Below are 20,957 nucleotides of genomic sequence, written 5' to 3'. Positions count from 1 at the left end.
TCAGCCTTCATTTGGGTTTCAGTAATTCCTCTCGGCTACATTGCCCTTGATCAAGCCCTACCAGGCCTCCTATACCCTCCTCGCCATCGATTTTTGGATCACTTGTTGTTCCCTTGTCCCTGGGTTTGTTAATACCCACTTCCTTTACCCTGCCTCCCCATCTCCCATATCCCCTCGTCCCGTTGTTTTCTCCAGATTTTTTAATTCTGCCTATCTTATCTAGATAGCCCTGCAGAGGTAATAATCACAAAAAACGAGAGCAAAACAAAGCAACAAAAGTAAATAACAACAAAAACCAAGGACAAAAAAAGAAAAGACCTAATAGGTCGAGGTCCGTTTGTTTACCTTTAGGAGTGTTTTCTCGTCTGATGGGGTGCCACACCCTGACCCCAGTCTGTTTTTGATATTCCCTGGGGACCTCATTGCTCTGATCCCCTTGCTAATTCTGTTGCACACCCTTAGTGTTTTGTCTCAGTGTGGTGGGGTCAAATCAGGCACAATTCCTGCACTGTGTCTCCAGTGTTGTCCTCCGAAGCGCTATGGGTCAGTGAGGGACGTTGTGTCTTGTAGTGGGGCTGGCCCTATGGTCCTCTCTGCTTTGGCTGCTCTGAGAGGGAATTCGACCTCAAGGCTTGGGTGTGCCAGGATGTTCTCCATTCTCTCTTCCTCCCCCTTCATTTGCTCTTGTGTGCTCTGATCAGAAATGTCCTTCTCCCTGAGCTGTAGCTTCAGTACTGTCCTCTGAAGTGAATTCTTCTGCAGGGGTCGAGTGGGGGTTGTTGTCCACGTAGTTGAGATTGGGGCTGGCCCCTCAGATCTCTCCATTGGTTTCCTGCTCAAAAGAGTTTTTCAATCACCACCACAATCAACTTTAGAACCAACTATCTCCTTTTTAATGGTGGAGCCAGGCTATTGACTGCACCTGGAGAGAAACACACACAACCCTGTAGGTGGTTGGTGCCTCTGTGCTTGGGTCAGGAATGCTGGCAGTCCCACTGTTGTCTCCTGGCTCCCGTTCCTGGTCTCTGCAGTGACTGTTTTTCCATCCACCACTCTTCTGAAACCTCGGGTGCTGCCTGTCTTGCTCCCCTGCCCACAGCTGGTGTTGTCTCCTAAACGTCACATAGAAGAGACTCCATCCGATGATGGCTTCCTCAACTTGATGAGGGATTGCCCCAGAATTAAAGCCCATACCTGCTGTCGCACTGCCTTTTCGTCTTCCTGCTTTTACTGAGCAAATGCTGCTTTCTTTAAAGGAGTCCTATTACCTGTCCCTTCATTACACATCAGCTCCTGCCATCTTAAAGCCTTGGGTTTGTGATTTATAGGCTTTTTATTTCTTGCACTTTTTAGTCTTCAAGCTTTTTTACTTCAAAATAAGGACCTAATGCCAGGGGCTTAGGTGGAGAGCAAATGTTTTAAGAATGATGAGGGCACTGAATGTACAGACATGCTTTACACAGTTGACGTACGTATAGATTGTGATAAGAGTTGTATGAGCCCCTAATAAAATGATTAATTAAAAAGATTAAAAAAAACCTTTTTTACTTCAACTTTCTCATTTACTTCAAACATGCCTGTATGTGTGTGCTTTTTGCCACCCACGAACACAGGTTCAGACGCAAGCACTGCACAGACACAGCCATGTGCACACAAAGAAGCCTTCTCTTAACCCCGTCTGTCTGCCCGGCGTTTTTCCTGCTCTCCTTTTCTTCACCCCCAAACACCCTGGGATTGCTGTCCACACTATTTCACGAACTTCTGCTCACTTAATGGATTCCCGAACTCGTAGCGGGGCACAAGTGGACGTGTTGCCAAATGCAGTGGGTTGTTTTCTTCAGGTTCATTTGGCCGTCGTCAGCATTGCTGATTTTCGTGGTTTTGGGACTTCCCCCCAGCTTCTCTGAAACCGGACTCTGCTGGTGTGACACCGCTCTGGGACGGCCTTCCTTCTCGCTGCAAGTTCCCCTTTCCCCGCCTGTCAGATCCTCCTGTCTGCTCACAGGCTGTACTCTCCACCCCCACCTCGCTCAGTTAGCCTCGGCCGCACACATGCCTGCATCCCAATATCACCTTTAACATCCTCGCTTGTTTCTGGGCTTTTATTAGCTACAGGGATCCCTTTGTGTGCATCTCACAGGCACACCATTAGTACATCTAAAGTCCTTGAGACAAATGAAACCGGATTTTCTTTATATATTTCCCATATTCGTGATTGGTGCAATCCATGTAGAGGCTGATAGAGGTTTGGGGGTTACATATGACTTTCTGAGTTCTAATGTGATTCTACTCTATTGAATAAACCTGCTTTTCATTCATACTACACAGATCCTCCGACCAGCCCCAGGCCTGGTCCTAGTCTCCCTGGCTTTTTCCTCATCTGTTCTCCCCATCCTGGGCAGAGTGGTCTCTTTGAAACACACATTTCATTGTGTGCTCTTTCTCCTTACAGCCAGCCCTTCAGTGACTCACTGCTACTTTTGGGTTGAGTCCAGATTTTGAATTGTTGCTTGAAATCCAGCTTGACTTGACCTTGGCTATCATGCCAGTCTCATTTCCAGCCTGCCTCTCAGTCTGTGTTCTGAGTAGGCATTTGCAAATACCTGACAATCGGTCTCATGGAAATTACTGCCTAGAAAACCTCACCAGTCACATGGAGTCTCATGAATATACATGACTTGAGGGAACTTACTTAACCACAGTGGTGCCTGGTACTCTCATGTGTGTTCTTGTTGCAGGCCAGTCGGGTCTCACTCCTAATGACCCTGTGTAAAACCAAAACGAAACCCTGCTCTGTCCTGCGCCATCCACACGGTGGTTGCTATGCTCCAGCCCCTTGGTGTCGACAGTGTTTCACTCCAGCTCGTTGAAGATCCTCCTCGTTTCTGTGGATCCTTTACCAAGCTTCTTCTTCTCCAGGGGCTTTGCCCTCTTGAGAGCTTGCCCCAGTATGTGAGAGGAAATCTGGGCATCCTTGCTTCTGTGACAAGCTCTGGTTGTGCTCCTTCACCACGGACGGGCTTCTTGTTCTGGCATCCACAGTGCTTTCCGCTTCCTTCACCGGCACCGCAGGCCAGGTGCATCGGTTCTTCTCAGGTCTTCGTATTTCATGCATATGAGATGATTGAAAACAGCATCACTTGGGTCAGGCATACCACCATAGTCTTCAAAGCGACATCTTGGCTCTTTAGCATTTGAAAGAGGTCTCGTGCAACAGATTTGCCCAGTACAGTACAGCATTTGATGTCTCGACTGCGGCTTCCACCCATGGGCACTAATGTTGATCCAAGGAAAAAGAAATCCTTCGCAACTCTGTCTTTTGTTCACATACTGTGAGCTGTTTTTTGCTGGCTCGGTGGTGAACATTTTTGTGTCAAAGTGTAATCCATACGGAAGACTGCCGTCTTCAGTCGTCTTCAGTGTGTGCTTTTAGCCCACTTGGCTTTCTGCAGGCAAGGGGTGTCTTCTGTATTCGAGGATCATCAGTGAGCAGCCTCCCTTTAGCCCTGAGGCTGAGTTTTCTTCATAAGGTCCAGTTTCTAGGTTATTTCCTTAGCTTTCAGGTTAAATGTATGTGGTAAAAGGATACAACCTCGACACATCCTTTCCAGATTATTATGTGTGAACGACTGCTTTGATCTGTGTACAGGTACCACAAGATCACAGCTTTTCTACCTCTTATTACTACTGTTACTGCCATATAAACACTTGTTGATATCATCAGCATTTAAGGTTCTCTGAGTCATCAGTACACCTTGTCACTGTCTCTCTCCCTTGCCTTTATCTCCGTGTGGCTCTGTCTGCCATAAGACTGAGCTCCTACCATCGGATTGCTGCGTGTTCTTGGTATTGAGGCTCCTTTGCCTGGCTTTGCGAAATTCTTCCGTCTTGTAGATACCAGATCCATCATTTTGTCATCCATTTGATTAGTCCAGTCTGTCAGGATCACCTGTGAGTGGTGTCCAAACTAAACAAATTTGCTAACTTTTGACACAGCTTCCGTGGATGCGTACATAATGCCTTTCAATGTAATTTCTGGGTAAAGCCTTTTGGTTTACAAAAGCAAGCGTACTACAAAGTCTGTTTAGTATTTTACAAGTATCAGCAACTGGTAGTAGTAGGGACGCCCTTCTCCTCAGGACCCTCGTGCTCGGGTGCTCCTCTGCTTGGAGCCTTCTCTGTTCCCCCAGGGCGGGCACTTCACTCCTCCTTGTCTTTACACAAATGTTGCTCACAATGAGGCCCTTTTTGGCCACAGTATTGAAACTTGACATTTCTTTTTTTAATTTCTATTTTCATTCTGACTGCCCTTCCTTTATGGAGCAGCCTGCCACATGTTTCTCCTGGGGAGACACTGCGGCCCTTCCATTAGCAACTGATGAACATGTACCCACTGGGCCCTGCGGCACATGGTAGGTGCTCCAGGAATGTGGAGTTATGCAAGTGGGCTTCAAAAGTGTGTGGGAAAAGTTCTCTTCAATTTTCCCATGAGCTTTTTGAAAGCCCCATTATATTTGTTTGCCACAATGTTCATTGTAAACCTTTCAGAGCTTGTAATAGGAATATGCTAACAAAAGAAAAAATATAGGAAATGATTGAAGATGATTTATTAAAGAGTTGCTAAAGAAATACAGATCGATTGATTGATGGTGGTTATCTGCAGGGCTCAGTTTGGCAAAGGCTCGGTGCAGATGTGACAGCAGTTGAGTTTCTGGGTCATGTTGGGGGAATTGGAATTGACATGGAGATATCTAAGAACTTTCAACGTATCCTTCAAAAACAAGGATTTAAGTTTAAATTGAACACAAAGGTTACTGGTGCTACCAAGAAGTCAGATGGGAAAATTGATGTTTCGTAAGTATGCTGTATTTGTTTTTTATTTATCATCCTTATCTGTGTGGTTCTCGGTTCTCGTAAGAACACTCAAATGTTAAAATCACATTAGCAGATTACAGTTTTTTTTTAAAAACTCAAGTTTACATTAATGCTTAATATAATTCAATATTGCTTGTTGCATTGCTCCATTAAAGTTCATTATAAAGTTGATGGAAACATTAAATTGATATTATAATACACCTTTTCAGAATATATATTTTGCAATTTTAGAACTTCCATCAAGTTTAATTAAATCTTTGTAGATAACTCTATGAAAATCCCTGATACTATTAGTTTACTACGTGCCCAAAACTCTACATTTTAAAGATTTGCGTGATATAGTGAGTAACTTGCATGAAGTTAAATAGCGGCAGAGCCAAGAGTAGAATATGAATCTTGCTGACTTTTATGACCTATATTCTCCACCATTGGGCTCACGGCCTATTTTATGATTTTTTTCCCCAGTAGGTTTGTTAGCTTATAATTCACGTTGTACAGTTCATTAGTTCAGTCGTATCAAGAAGAGTTGTCCAGTCACGACCACAGTCCGATTGAGACATTTCTTATGTTTTGCATTCACCTTGGCTCTCATTTACCGCAGCCTTCCCTGCCGCTCCCCCCCGCAGGGACAGTTAATCCAGTCACAGTCTCTGCAGATTGTGGGGTTTGAGTGCTAGACCTCTAGTAGGGGTGTGTGTGTATTCAGTGCCTAACCCAGTGCACCAAGGGAGAAAAGAGGAGGCACCTTTTACTCAGTTAAACCGTCTCGGAGACCCACAGCGTCTCAGTGAGCCAGAATTGACTTGATGACACAGAGTTTCTTTTGTTTTATTTTGTTTTGTTTTAATCCTTGTTATGCTTGTGATAAAATAAACCTTGTTAGAAATATCATCATTGAGCAATCTCTGGTCTTAAATTTCAAAATAAGCCATTTGTGTAGATTTGTGTTTAACAATGATAACACTACTCACTATCTAGTATTGAAGCTGCTTCTGGCGGTAAAGCTGAAGTTATCACTTGTGATGTACTCTTGGTTTGCATTGGCCGGCGACCCTTTACTCAGAATCTGGGACTAGAAGAACTTGGAATTGAACTAGATCCCAGAGGGAGAATTCCAGTGAATACCAGATTCCAAACTAAAATTCCAAAGTAAGTTGGAAAATTGTATTTTCAGTAATTTTAAAGTTTATCTCACACATCACTATTTTAAAATAAAACTGTTGTCATACATTGAAACATGACTTTGGAGAAGGATAATAAACTTCAGGTATAAAATAAGAATAATTTTGAATTTCCTCACTGTTGAAAGATTAGAACAAAATCATAGATCTTTGAAGAACTGTATTTGATATATTTTTGGCGATCTAATCACTAGAAAGTTTTTAAAAAACCACAGTATTATTGAAGATGAGTGTACTTGAGATTTTAGACTTTGACTCATTGTGTCTGTTTTGATTCCTGTGGTAGTATTTATGCAATTGGTGATGTGGTTGCTGGTCCCATGCTGGCTCACAAAGCAGAGGATGAAGGCATCATCTGCGTTGAAGGCATGGCCGGGGGTGCTGTGCACATCGACTACAACTGTGTTCCCTCGGTGATCTACACGCATCCTGAGGTCGCTTGGGTCGGCAAGTCCGAGGAGCAGTTGAAAGAGGAGGTAATCCTGAACTTGGTGGCTTTACATTACTGTGCAAATTGGGCTAATGGACACTGATGGTTGAGCACAAAGGCATTTTGTTATTGCATTAAATAACTAGAATATTACTGGTTTATGTAGTTTTAAACACCACGTGTTCACAAATAAGGCACCCTTGCATACAACACACAGAGTGTACATAAGAAAGTAAAGTGTGAGGGGACTGTGTGGTGTGGACAAACCTCGAATGTATTATTTGTGTAAAAATGCTGTTGAGAATACACGAGGCAGAACATGCTCCAGGGTTTATACCCTGTCTTCCCTTTTGTTAACATTGTCAAGGAGATCACTCACTCCTTAAGTTTATCTGTAATAAATCTAAGAGTGAATTGCCTGTGTGGTACAAAAACTAATCATGGTAGAACTTTTTTGATACTGAAATTTAAGCAGATAGACATTTGCATTTATACCCCAAAGTTGAATTGATTAGCATGTAGTCTTTCCTTATACGTGGTCTTAGAAGAATTGTCATCTGGAGATTTATTTTCTGAACAAATGGTAGTTGACTTCACCGGTGGGTGTGACTGGTCCCCTCGTTTATGTGGGCTGTCATTTTCTGTGTCACAGGGCATCGAGTACAAGGTCGGGAAATTCCCGTTTGCTGCTAACAGCAGAGCTAAGACGAATGCCGACACAGATGGCATGGTGAAGATTCTTGGGCAGAAATCAACGGACAGAGTTTTGGGAGCACATATTCTAGGGCCGGTGAGTCCTAACAAAGCCAGAGAATTGCCACTAGGATTCCTGAAAAGCATAGCTATTTAGTAAGTTAGCCTAAAACCAGCACCCGGTGTCTACATTGTAGGGAGTTCTCTAGTTTGGAGAATTTAAGAATTTTAAAAAATGATCAGAATGGTCAGTGAGTGGCAGCTGGACATTTATTTCAGGATAGATATGATTCATGTAGACCAGTGTTTCTCAAAGTGCACAATGTCAGTCGGGGGTAGGGTGGTGTGGGGGTGGTGTGTGTGTGGGAACAGTCCAGGGAGGCTGCAAAAGCAGACACCTATACTTCATCTTGGATATTGGGCTGTAGGACAAAAGTGTCCAATTGCCAGCGCTGTGCTGAGTCATTTTTCTGGAAAGGGGGAAGTAGGCCACGGGAGCTCCGGAACCTAGGTGTGGACATGGCAGACTGTAGACCAGTCTCTCCTTTGAGTCTCTGGTTTCCCTTTTGCTCTTTTGCTCCAAGTGAGGAGAGATAAAAAGTTGTATGGTAGACAGCTACCTTTTAAAATCCCAGAAATGACTCGCCACATTGGAATTATTAGTGTACTTTTATGAACTACAGTGTACCTATTAACTACTTTATCTTACAGGACCACCTTTGGTCCAAAGCATTTGAATCCAGAAGTCTTCTCACAGGGTGTTATTTCTCAGAAGTACATGGACTATATTCTGCTTGTGGCTTATTGTACAAATACATAAGCATGCATGTGCGCGCACACACCTCTATGTACATATGCCAACAGATAAACCTGTCTCTGTGCACACATGTACACAGATATCTATTCTCAAAGCTTAATTGTTGGCCAAGTAAGCTTTTCTTAAAGGCATTTGGAGCAACAAACTGAAACTCTTACGGTTGAGCGTGTCCTGTTCTCTTAACCATCAGGCATTCTATGAGCATATAGTTGTCTTTGCCAGGGGATGAAATGACTTGGCATATTATCTTAAAGGGTGCTGGAGAAATGGTAAATGAAGCTGCCCTGGCTTTGGAATATGGAGCATCCTGTGAAGATATAGCAAGAGTGTGCCACGCACATCCGGTAATTATTAGTAATACACAGAATTAACAGTTCCTCGGATTTCTTAACTCATGGATACTGTTGTTAATGGTGCACATCTTTCCTTGCAGACCTTATCAGAAGCTTTCAGAGAAGCAAACCTGGCTGCATCATTTGGAAAACCGATCAACTTTTAGAAGATCAGTGCTGTTTTCCCTGAAATGTCCTGGGAGATTTTATAGAAGTCACATTTCTGAACAGGAAATGCTCACAGCTCCAAGAATTTCTAGGACTGAATTAAGAAACTTTTGGAGGATGTTTAATAAGCGTTGGACAGGATGGAATAATCCCACATCTATAATTTAAATAAACTTACATTTTGTTTCAGTGCATTCATGTTACAGGAAAAGTGCCACTTATAATAGCATCTTGGAAAATCCATCAACCCAAGTTTTCATGCTTCTAAGAAAGGGTCCGCATCAGTGAGTTTATATAAAGCAGTACCTCTGATGGCTGGAGTTGGGTTAACCTACACGATGGAACTAGAGTACAGCATATGAACCGCCGTGCTTGAAGAAAGATGATCAAGTTATTTTAAACTTGGTTTTCATTTCAGAAACAAGCCATTAAAACGAGTCAAAAATATGTACACCGTACATACTCGAGTATAAGCCGACCCGAATATCAGCCAAGGCACCTAATTTTACCACAAAACCTGCATTAAAAATGTGCTGAAAAACTCGGTGTATACACAAGTATATACGGTAAACTGAGATGATGTAAATAACACCTTTCCCCGATGTTTTCATTTATTTAACCCCGAATTCTCACAGCAGATAAAAGATTTTAAGGGTTCCATTGAGGTCTGCAGGTCTGAAGGATCATTGTGGAATCACCTGTATTAATGGGGTTTACCTATAGAACTCAAATGGGCACTGAACTATGTTACACGGGGACTGTGAAGATACGGGAATAAATCTCATTTACTGGTTATTCTAAGATGGTCCTTTGAGTTCTTCTATGACTACCCGTAGCGTATACCCTTGCCCCTGTGATCTCAGATGTGATTCAGAATGTATAAACTAACAATATCTCTTTTCACATTGTAGGGCCACATTAAAGCTGTCTTGATACCTTCAAGACCCACCTGCAAGGAAATGTGTAGCTGTTGTCAGGGTTTGATCGCATTGCCTGTGAGTCACATTTTCCTCTTTGTCCAGCAGTGTTGGGTTTTAGTGTGGTCCTTGTGCTGCGTAGTCCCGTCAAAGGAAAAGGGAGTTAAAATGGGACACTCAGCCTTCTGAAGGTCAACTTCTTTCTACTACTTGCTATTAGCTTGTTAGCACCTTTATCGTTTTTCTTCTCTCATACTCAGAGTTAACAGTTGTTAGCACAGGAGGGTTGTGTTGCTAGTGCTACATTGTTACTTTTAAGTACTCTGCCTCTTAAAAGTCTTCCAGTAGCCCCAACATTATGTAAAATGCTTGTTTAAATTTCAAACATGTCTCCCATCTGATCAGGGATTTTTTTTTTTAAAGGAATGAACTTTTAAAAATGACACTGCCATTAAACTGATTACTCCTAGCAACCATGTATTCACACATGTGTGTGTGTGTGTGTGTATGTAAAAGGCAGAGTAGAACTGCTGTCAGGCTTTCTGAGACTAATTCTTTATAGGAGTAGAAAGTCTTGTCTTTCTTCCCTGAGTACTTGGTGACAAACTGCATTTTCCGGCTAGCGGCCTAGTAATGCGTAACCCTCTTCACTGGGGCTCACAATCTGGGTAATACTGAAAGATCATAGGAAATCACACCTAGAGATAGATATAAAATATTACAAATCATAGAACCCTTTACTAAAAATCAAAATGTGAAGCGATTGTTTTTCAACATTCTTCAGCTAGCTATATACTCATGAAGGCAGTGTTTCCAGTTAACCTTTCCCTGAAGGAGTCAGTGCTTTCAATTTACAGGAACACGTTTGAAGAACAGAGACCGAGGTGGCAGGATTGGGGACGTGTAGGGTAGATGGGGTGTTTCCCAGTGGACTTCTCTGACAACCGTGAATGGCAGATGCATTGCTGTGATGGGAAAACATTGTCTGGCACAACTTTCCTTATTTTTGGTCAGTCTTTTAGAAACTTTCCCCAGTAAGTCTGTGATTGTCCTGTGTCCTTTGGGGGATCTCAAAGAGGGAACCTTGACTGAGTTTCTCAAACAACTGCTGTAACCTGAGTTGACCTCCCAGTTTGAAAAATGCTGATCTAGCTGAAAACTAAAAGGCAGCAGTATTCTCATAAACTTGTTGCAAAGCTACAGAGATTCAGGAAAATGAGTTTTGTTTAAAACATTTGACATTAGTCCCGACCTCAAAATCCTCCCCCCCGCCGTGGCTTAAGTATCTTTTTTTTTGCAAGGACACCTGACGGAACTAAGGCAAGTGTTTACTGAGGAACCTTGCTGGTGGTCACCCACTAACGGCAGAGAGGTGTAGGTGTTTAGTTGGACTACACCCATGCGTGCATGGACTGGAACCCCAGTGGTAGGTAGTAGTTACTCATGCTTGTAACTGTTAAGTGCTCATATATAGTGGCCTTAGGTCCGGTTTTCAGTAGTCTTAGATTGTCCAATGGTGAGATCTTTAGTTGTTTTGCAGGTACGGACGGGAGAGTTAGCATCAGCTACAAATGTAAGGAATAGGGAGTCAAATACAGCTAAGGAAAAGTAGTTGCTTCAATAGCTGCTGAGGCAGAACTGTTTTCACTAGTTATTAGGATTCTTATCCTAAATAAAAGTGATAGTTGGTTTGTATAACTTCAGTCCAGGCAGGCCTAGCTTCAGGTGCAGCTGTGCGTGTGGGTGGTGAAATGGCACACAGTCATCGCGCTTTAGGAAGAATGTATGAAAAACCATTTTAGGGACTGCACTGATACCCAGAGCTAGCTCATCTACCAGGTTGGCACAGGCTTACTAATTGCATTCCAGCTTTTAAGCCTGTGGATAAAGTATATGGTTATTATAGGATTGCTTTGGTCAAACCCATAGATGCTAACAATGAAACCAATTAAATTAAAGCACAAAAGCTGAGAAAGTATAGCATCATTCTGCACTCTGACAACAGCTGAACTGGCATGGCAAGGTCCATAACTTGGCCCTATTTCATGAAAGCCTCATTCTAGGTTGGTAAGAGAAATCCCCAGTTATCCTGAAATTGCTTGTATTCTACAACAGGAAGTAGGCTCTCCCAGGAGGCAGCACAACTTTATACATCTGTCGCTGCAGTGCAAACAACATTCTTTGTGAGATTCACAGACACGAACTAAAGAATTATACAGATTAGCTATTTATACAAAAACACTGTACTTTATTGAACTCCATACAAAATCTGGTAATTAAAAACATTAAATAGTGAGTTTATTTTGAAGAGCATTAAGTCGGGTTTTAAAAATGTAGGCATTATTTTGTTACTTTGGTCACCTCAGCTTCTTAAACTTGTAGCCCTTCCTCCCGCATTACAAACAGGTGCTGTAAACAGCAACTTTCTGGCTTATGTCCTTGAGGAGCAAGCGGACTTCCCCCTCCAGTCTCACTAATTCTTGAGCTTTGTCTTCTAAATATTTTTGATTGTCTTCATATTTTCTCTCTAAATCTGGGCATGGGGGAGAGAGAAAATGAAGATATAAATCCAGTTAATTATCTACATTGACCACCGCTCCTCTGACTGGAAGGCTAACCAAACATGGCCTACCTTTCAGCAGCTGCAGCTTGCTGTTAGCTTGGGCCAGAAGGGTTTTCGCTTCACTTTGGAGCATTTCTGCTTTCCTCCGGGCATCGGCTGACTCTTCGGTCTTCTTGGCGATTAGATTTTCTACTTTCTTATACTTCTCATCGAGTTCCCCTTCCAGGCTCTGCAATTCCACGATGATGTTAGTATGTAAGCAGATGTACAGCAGCAAGCTTGGGTGGTTACATACATATGGTTGTGCTCCCCAAGTACTCTGGGACCAAGGGGCACCAAGGGTACTCGGGCTTCATCACGGAGTGGACTGACCTCTAGAGCTGAGCAGTGCCTCCCTTTTATGATTAGCACTATCTACAAAGTGAGAAGGTTACGTGTTGGAGTACTCTGTGGGAGAAAGATAAGCCTCCCATAAAGATTTTAAGTCGTGTCAGAAACTTAAAGGGACGGTTCGACAAGGTTGCTGTCCCGTCAGTCCGAACTTACAGCAGACGGCTTCAGGTTTCTCCAGCAGAGTGGCTGGTGTGTTTGAACTACTAACCAGTGCCCTGCCCAGAGTGCCACCAGGGCTCTTTAAATGTAATAAAATTAGAACAGACCCAGACTTTTAAAAAAATTTAGGTGATGTGGAATGGTAACCAGAATGTATTCTTGAATCCCTACAGCAGGAGTGGCACAGTGAGACCTTTGGGAGGCTGGGTTTTCTGCTGTGAGCCTGGCGAGCAGCATGTTCAAAGCGGCACAGATGACGCCATCTATAAGCTGAAAGCCGCTGTGAACGCTGGCCAGTCAGGGGAGCTGGTTGCCGTGCCGTGTGCATGCTGCCCTTGTTTTCCCAACAGGGAGATGACAGCAGTGGTGCGTGTGGGTGACGGCATAATCCCGTTTCTGGGACACCCACCTTCACAAACTCACCCATTGCAGGTTCACTTCACCAGCATGACTGACCCCGGGAGAACCAGACTCAAAGCTCAGCTCTCAACTACAGTGCATTTTTTTTGTCGAATAGATCTGCTGAGATCCAAACATTTACAGACATTAAAGAAGGCTCCTTTGGAGAAATGGAAGGAGGACTGCCTGGATGTAACTGGATTATCAAGATTTCACATGTCCTAAATTAGTATCAGAGTGAAAAAGATGTGGGAAGGGAGGCCAAGATGGTAGGATATTCAAAAAGGTGGGTGAGGCTGGAGAAGTTGGGTGTGGAATTGGAGAGGTGGTGGTAAATGATTCTTTGGAGAAACACTGTTCAAACAACAGCTGCGCGTGTGGAAATGTTTGTTCCTTGTGGTGGTGTGAACTGGGAGGCCTACTCCTGGCAAGGCTCAGCAGACCACTGGGAGGATTATGACCTCAGAACTGCAGGAAACTAACAACAAACGAGGGGAAGAAAGGTCTGCTGTGCGGGTGTCTGAATGTTTTCCTTACGTGATACCTGAAAGTTACAGTAACTTCCAGGAAAACTCGAATGGTATGAAATGATCACCAGAAATTTAGTCTGTTTAAACACCCCAATTTGTTTTCAGTCACAGCAACTCAGGCTCTAACTTGACCATTTCCATACCAGCTGTTCAGTGACGTTAGTCACACTTTCTCTAAGGTGTTAACTAACGCTCTGCTGGTTCCATTTCCAGGACTAGCTATCTTGGCACTTACATAGATGCTGACCCTTCTGGCCACATGAAAAGGTGATCTTCAGAGTAATATCTTTTTTCAGTACTGGAGTTTTGGTTTACATTTTTACCCATTATCTCCAAATTTAAAAAGGGCATGCGTCCATACAAAGTAAGAAATGGAATGTGTTTAAGACATACATACTTCTTGTTGGCGCAGCCATTCTCTGCACAGTATCTTGTCTTCCACAGAGAAGTGGGGTGCTGGTGGTAATTACAAATGAGCTGGGGTGGTGGCTCTGGTTTCCTGCAGTAAACTCTTCCCCCTTTTCTGTCCTGCCTTAGAAGTTCAGCAGTAGCTACTAGAAGCCATAAAGGTCTTTCAGTTGGTGTGTAGTACAGAAGTACAATCTCAATAGGCTTAAGACTTCTACCTAGAAGTTCAAGTAATTCATTTCTTCTAAACCCTCCTGTAAGTTTGGGATTGAGGGATGGGTCTGAGGTCATGGTAGACTCTTATTTCAAACAGGCCCTCTGATCTGTTTCTGAGGAGACTATATTGATCCAGGAGAGAAGCAGCTAAAGTTAGAGTTCTACTTACCTTCTTAACGTCATCTGCACTTTGCTTCACACTATATACGACTTTTTCAATATAGTCAGCCTCCCCCGAGTTCTGAGCAGCCTTCCGCTTAAGTTCCTCCACGTTCCTCTCCAGCTCGCTGATGCGCTGGGACGCATTGTGCAAGGTTTCCTCAGAAGCTGCCGTTTCAGACTCAATCTAACAGGAAAATAAAATGAAAGTGCAATTTTAGTGAACGTTCACAGGAAAAAGTGCCTAACTTTAAACTGTAACGTCTCGCACCCATTCCCTTGCCAATTCTGATGATCTAGGCTGAAATTCCTGAACAATTTTACTTGCCAACAGCAAGAGCCACCCTCAGGCAGGCTCAGTGGGTTGAGAAAGCACTTTATGGCCACCTGCAAGTTCTGGCTGGGGAGCCTTCTCAAGTAAAAGCAGATGTGAGAAGAGGGATTCCCATGCCAGTTTTCAAATTCGTGTGGGCGGGAGGAGAGGATTTATAACTCGCCAACGTTGTTTTAGTTTTTCTGTTCAACTCTAAATGTGAAACTCCTGCAGGGAGGTTATAGCGCCTCAGACACGACCTGAAAAGTTCGTTTGAGTGTTTCCAGCTAATTGCCGAAGACCTGGAAACCAGGAATGCCCTGAAAAGGCTGAAAAGTTGTGGTGTGGCCTGTAGTCACAGGCAAAAACATGCAGCCAATGGTGCAAAACAGAACAACTCAAACCGGACACCTCGTTCTCGTAGAACTAGAGTCGTACACGTCGGCCAAAGCAAGTGGGCAGAAGGAACTTATTTGAAATGGACTCTCCAGAGGTGGGCCTGCCTACAGCAGTAACCAGAATCATGTCAAATGTGAATGGGTCAGGATAAACTATAAAAAACATAAGGTTTATAGTTTTTCTTTTAAATACGTGAAAGGTTTCTGATAAGCCTTCATTAGCATTTCCTAATTAGTAACAGAAACATACTTCTTGTTCTCACCCAGGTCCCTGAAAACTCTACCATATTAACTTGCAGCATCAAGCTCATTATTTCTGATTTTGCTTTTCAAAACGTATCTTCTAAAAAGTCACCCAATTAAATAACCCACTGCTGTCAAGTAGAATCTGACGCAAAGTAACCCCCTAGGACAGCACAGAGCTGCCCCTTAAATCTGCGGAGGAGACCACCTTTTCTCCCTTGGAGCGGTGGATGGGTTCAAACAAAATACCCACAGCTCAGTACAGCATTAACAGCAACTGGTTAGAACGGACAGCTGTTGGCGGAAGATTATGTTTCTAATACTGAGCACAGACTAAAGAAAGGGCCCTATGTGAGTGGTATTAAAGTTTATGGAAAAATGGAATTGAAAGATCGCCATTCTTTTTTCCATTAACTTTTGAAGCCTCCTCCAATTTACAGTGGTTGGCAATACATTTCCCTGGGAGCAAAGAGGATGGTAGAGGTTGGATCAGTGGGCAACTGAAGCCATCTGGTAGCAGGTAAACCAGGAGGTCACTGAGGAGGGAGACGGCACACAGTGTCATGAGCATCCCATCTCAGTGTCCTCTGAACGCACGGTTGGATGAGCTGCTAAACGTCACCACCCACACTCTTCCTAGATGAGCTGAGTTCAGAGTGTCTACTAGCTGGCCTGTCCAGAGAGTGTGCAACATGCTATCAATGTAGGTTCTGGTAGGAGGAAGCCATCCAAATAAAGTGGGCACTTGACCTGAATTCACTTTAAAGTTCTGGCGAGTGAGCGGCTTACAACCTGAGGTGCTGGCCTTCCCTGTAGGTTGCTTGTTTCTGACCTTTTGAGAGCAATTCCACTCTGGCTACCTTGTTGTAATGCATTTAGATTCACTGGGCTCTGCAATACAGAGTTTCGTTTTGTTGCGTAAGGTTTGTAGCACCCCTGCACTGAACAAAGTATTGTGTGGTTTTCCGGCAGCGTGCGTTCCACTTCATGTCTCTGCGTCACATAGGACTAGCGCACACTGAATCGAGTATACCCACTGCCATCGAGTGGACTGCAACTCACCTCTACCCTCTTTTAGGGTTTCTGGGGCTAAACTCCAGGACCAGACGGCCCCATCCTCCTCAGGAGCTGCTGGAGGATTTGAACTGCCAACGCTGACCTAACAGCACCACCAGGACTGCGATAAGCTACAGTGGAGCCATGTAAACAAGACTTGTGTATGCACAGGGAAGCCAAAACGTTCATGTGGCTCCGTCGATTGTACGCTCTGCTATCTAAGAGTGTGACTGTACTTCATGCTAGTTCCGGGTCACGTGCCATGTTCTGGAAGAACAGCAGTCAATGTTCATCGGCTTTGTGTGGGGGAGGAAATAAAAGTGGGCTTAAAGTTGTAGTGTTTTCAGAATGTATGTTTTCCTTATCTCTACTCAGGTGTAGTGTGTGTCCTGATGGATAGGCCAGTTCTGTTGCAATCAGGAACCCTTCAATACTCCATTGAAAAGCATTTTGTTTGTGGGTGAACTGGGAAAAGCCCCTTCTCGAATGAACGTTGTGTGTGGGTGCTCTCCTATGAAAAAGGACAGCTCATGACAAAACTATAGTAATTTATGAATTATGAAGGGTTCAGGCGGGAGGGGGGAAATGAGCAAATGATATTGAGGACTAAAGTAGAGGGCAAATGTGAGATTGATGAGGCCAACAGGTGTACATATGTGCTTGACTCGATATATGTATGGACTGTGATAAGAATTATATGAGCCCTCAATAAAATAATTAGAATGAGGGTAAGAAATGTACAAATGTGCTTTATACAACTGATGTATGTATGGATTGTGATGAGTTGTATGAGCCCCCATAAAATGACTTTAAAAGAAAAAGGACCGCTCACCGACGTCAGTAGGTTCTGTGTTCCTTGGATGTCTTCATCTGCTTGTTTAATTGCCTTCTCGGCGGCCACCTGGGCCTTCTCGGCTTCTTCCAGGGCCTCCCTCACCATGTCGGCAGTGACTTTGACATCTGTGGCGCTTTTGCTGAGTAAAAGAGCCAGGAAAGAAATGAGAATGTGAGAAAGCACTTCCTCGTAGACCCTGCAGACCATTTCTCTTAGAGAAGAGTCTTCCAAGAAGGAGCCAGGGCAAATCACAGGGGTCACTCTTAAAAGTACACAATACGCCAAGCTGTGGACTGAAAAAAACACCAGCCACCCAAGTGCCATCACGGGCTTCGGGTACCTGGCTCTTTTGGCTTCTTCTAACAGCATCTCGGCTCGGGCAACATCAGCAGCACTCTGCTGCAAGATGACCTCAACCTGGGAGAGGCTTTCCACTCGCTCTCGGATGTCCTCTGTCAGGTTCTGTAACTGCTGCGGGGTACTCGGCATTTCCATCTTCAGCACCTCGTTAGCCACGGCCTCGATGCTGTCCAAATCCGCGCCCTCCTCTGTGGAAAGCAAAGATGTGCACTCACATCCATCTGCTGCTGGGAGCACCTTCACAACAGCTGCAGCGAGAGGCACTCCCGGCTGAGCTGTCACCTGAGCCGGACGCAGTCGAAGGGTACTCCCCCCCCCCCCCCGCCCCCCCCAGGTCTGGCAGGCTGGGGTAGTGACTCAGGGAGGATGAAGGAACTGACGGGGTTTCATCTGAAAGAGGGACATTTTTTGGATGGACAAACAGTGAGCAGCGCATTGTGTGGTTTAGACTGGGAAACCAGACAGACCGGGGTTGAAGTTTTATCTGAAAAGGCAATGACAACTTCTCATTGAGGCTAGAGGAATAGCTACAACACGATGGTAAACGCAGCCACGGAGTCGATAATCCTCAATGACCTTCTGCAGCAAAGTACAGAAAGAGGGATGAGATCCAGAACGCAGAGAAGCCAAAGCCAAGGGGTTTCAAATGGCAAATGTGAAACATGGAAAGAGGTCACCCATTTCTCCCTTTTCTGAAAAACAACAGCGGTAAACCCTTACCACCAGGAAAAGACGGGAGTGGATGATGGCTTCCGCTGGCCCCTGACTTATTAGCCATCTCTCTGCTCCTGGTTCACAGAATCCTGATTTTGCTTTAGGGATCCACTTCTCTATGATAAAGTGACTTATCTCAAGAGTTCAATCGTAATTTGCCAGTGACATCTAAGCCCGGACATGTGACTCACTTCTGACCAATGAGGTTTATGAGATGGACTGAAGGCTTCTGGGAAGGTTTCCCTCTCTTTCAAAACAGAGCAAAGGAATAGGTGGCCTCTTTCATGGGGTATTGTACTTCTTAGATGAAGTCATGTTACCAGGAGCCTGTGAACAAAGACGACAGGCAGTGGTACATGGGTCCCTGAACCATGGAGCGATTCTGTGACCTGACTGCTTATTTTGTGAGATAATAAACATCTTTTCTGATGTGAACTGAATTTCATTGGAAGGTTTTCTATAACTTGTAGCCGAAACCTTCCTTACTGATATCTCTCAAACTCTGATCAGCAGTAGTGATGAGCTGGATTACAAAATCTATAGATCACCCCCCACCCCCACACTTCTTCATAGGGTAATTAGGTACCCTATCTGTTTAACCACAGGTATCGCTTTCACTCACTGCTGCCAGGCAGAACTGCCCTGCAGGAGTTCAAGACTGAGTTTTTATGGGAGTAAAAGGCCTCTTCTTTCTCTCATGGAGCGGCTGAGAGTTTCGAACTGCTGACATGTCACCCACCATGCCACCAATGCTGTCAACCAAAGGCACAGTGTGTGGAAACAGGGTTACAAAGTGATGCCAAAGTAAAACATACCAGTTCCTTGGGATGAAACTCCTATGTAATCTGATACCAATTCCAAATTCCGTTCTCACAGTGAATGTTGCGCTTGTTGATTTGTTACTTGAGTATCCCGCCCCCGTAAGGTAGTAACTGTATACCACTGGAGACGGTCATTTGTCTATAAGTCCATAAGCTTTTTGAAGAGGTGGACACACTCTTTATCATGGGGATTTTTCTTCTTTGGAGATGTGACCTTATCCCTGCCAGAAATGGATTTTATCCAAAATGCTGGCTTGAGCCCTGGTCTTGCAAACAGAAAACCACATATGCTAAAAACCGTCTCATGTGCCAAGGTGGAAACCCGTGTGCAGGAGGAAAGGGACAAGGGAAAGCTGCTCACGGGTCAGGAAGTCCCTGATTTGCTTGATGAGGCTTCTCAGGTCTTCGTTGCTCTGGTCCACCTTCTCCTTGGTGGCGTTGGTTTTCTGCAGAACCTCCTGCGCATTCTGCTTGGCTTCGTCGGCTCGCAGTTTGGCTTCAGAGACCTAAACAGGAGGAACGTATTACTCTTGGGACAGGTCCTCCCTCACCGAAGCAATGGCCCAGAAAATGAGGCTGAAAAACTAGCACGCCATTGGAATCATGCGCTTCTGGAAACACTTCTCACCTTCAGCCAAAGGTTATTTACAGGCTAGAAGTATCCAGTATTTCTATATGGAGAGGCCTAGCACGTAGAATCTCAAGGTTTCTTTCAGTTTGTCAAACTTCTCACAAACATTTCATGACCTAAACAGCACTCCCCAGTCTGGCTCAGTGTCACCAACATCAATACTTCAGGTGAGGGTCACTTTAGAAGAATAAATGCTCAACTGCTTGGTGCAGGTTGAAGGTAGGTATAGCTGGCTGGACTCACGGCAAGTAGCACAATTATATCAAAGTCGCTAGTGTGAGATTTAGGCTTGTTGCTGTAAAGCACATGATATTCCCCACTAGGAGTTAAGAGCAGAGCAAATTCTTTTAAACTCTCTGTGACTAAAACGTCCCCATCTCTCCTTCCCTTGACCTCATAAACACAGACTTTCATACTTCACTGTGGAATTCGCAGCACTGAGTTGGCTGATCCCTTTCGGATGCTCCAGTCCACAACTGGAAGCAAGCAAGCAACGACAGGGGCTGAATTACCATTTTGGAGAGCTGCTCCACCTCAGCCAGGGCACTCAGGACATCTCGGTCAAAGTCCATGGCCTTCTGCCAGGCGTTGTGCGCCACAGTGACCAGACCTCCACAGCCAGGCCCCCCACACTTTCTCTCTCCTTCATCGGTCCTGCAGTTGGGGCCGCCGCATTCCGTCTCGGAGCAGGAGGCCCCTGGAGGCGTTCCACAGGTCTGTAACACAAGGTTAGGCACAAACAAGGGCTCAGGGCATGCGTGTGCTGCAGTGAACAGCTGTCGGCCTGGGTGGCCTCAGACAGCATATGGGTGGTCCTCAGCGGAAGGACGGAGCGAAGCAAGGGCAGAGCTCAGGCATCACTTAACCTGTTAATGCCAAGAAACGTTTACTGTCATTTTTGACCCTGATGAATCTGAGTAGCAGACCAGACGGGCTCTGCCCAGGATGCAGACGTTACCTGCACTCTCAAGCTGAATTCTGCCCATGCGAGAGCTGAAAGCATGTCTCCCCTTCTGTTCACCAGGTGGACTGAAGGGGTGGGGGTTGCCCTGAAATCTCCCATGGGTCCAGGGCCATGCTACTGCTCTGATGACCCGGGATATAAGAGCTCAGTGATCGACTGGCTTTATAGTCTCCCATCTGTTTAGGGAGATGGGATCCCCCCCTACCGTCCCCACCACATAAACCAGGCAAGGTGAGATGTAGAAGTATGAAGGCCCTCCACTCAAGTACTCCCTCAACACAAGAATACTTTCTTCTGTTAAATTGGCATTCTATGATGCTCACCTTCCCGACACAACCGCTGAAGACAAAGCGGGTGAATAGGCAAATGTGGTGAAGAAAGC

The 20,957-nt window shown here is 44.6% G+C and overlaps 2 protein-coding genes across 2 annotated transcripts in view; one reads left to right on the top strand and one right to left on the bottom strand.

The window, feature by feature from the left end:
- Nucleotides 1–9,291, top strand: part of DLD (dihydrolipoamide dehydrogenase) — a 27,271-nt gene extending 17,980 nt beyond the window's left edge. The window contains exons 9-14 of the mRNA XM_004702587.4: nt 4,664–4,854; nt 5,854–6,024; nt 6,343–6,532; nt 7,139–7,276; nt 8,251–8,340; nt 8,430–9,291. Of these exons, the coding sequence (XP_004702644.1) occupies nt 4,664–4,854; nt 5,854–6,024; nt 6,343–6,532; nt 7,139–7,276; nt 8,251–8,340; nt 8,430–8,495 (846 nt within the window). The 3' untranslated portion in view covers nt 8,496–9,291. The remainder of the gene's footprint in view (nt 1–4,663; nt 4,855–5,853; nt 6,025–6,342; nt 6,533–7,138; nt 7,277–8,250; nt 8,341–8,429) is intronic.
- Nucleotides 9,292–11,640: 2,349 nt separating this feature from the next.
- The window catches only part of LAMB1 (laminin subunit beta 1), a 182,265-nt gene continuing 172,948 nt past the window's right edge, over nt 11,641–20,957 (bottom strand). Inside the window, exons 27-33 of the mRNA XM_013004629.2 lie at nt 20,124–20,327; nt 19,342–19,486; nt 17,426–17,633; nt 17,083–17,224; nt 14,251–14,427; nt 12,046–12,205; nt 11,641–11,946 (exon numbers count right to left, since the gene is read on the bottom strand). Of these exons, the coding sequence (XP_012860083.1) occupies nt 11,810–11,946; nt 12,046–12,205; nt 14,251–14,427; nt 17,083–17,224; nt 17,426–17,633; nt 19,342–19,486; nt 20,124–20,327 (1,173 nt within the window). The 3' untranslated portion in view covers nt 11,641–11,809. The remainder of the gene's footprint in view (nt 11,947–12,045; nt 12,206–14,250; nt 14,428–17,082; nt 17,225–17,425; nt 17,634–19,341; nt 19,487–20,123; nt 20,328–20,957) is intronic.

Source organism: Echinops telfairi, unplaced genomic scaffold (genome assembly GCF_000313985.2).
Source record: "Echinops telfairi isolate 266 unplaced genomic scaffold, ASM31398v2 ScPeMD7_23;HRSCAF=83, whole genome shotgun sequence".
Lineage (NCBI taxonomy): Eukaryota > Metazoa > Chordata > Mammalia > Afrosoricida > Tenrecidae > Echinops > Echinops telfairi.
The sequence above is the reverse complement of the archived record's forward strand: the minus strand, read 5'-3'. Positions and strand labels throughout refer to the sequence as shown.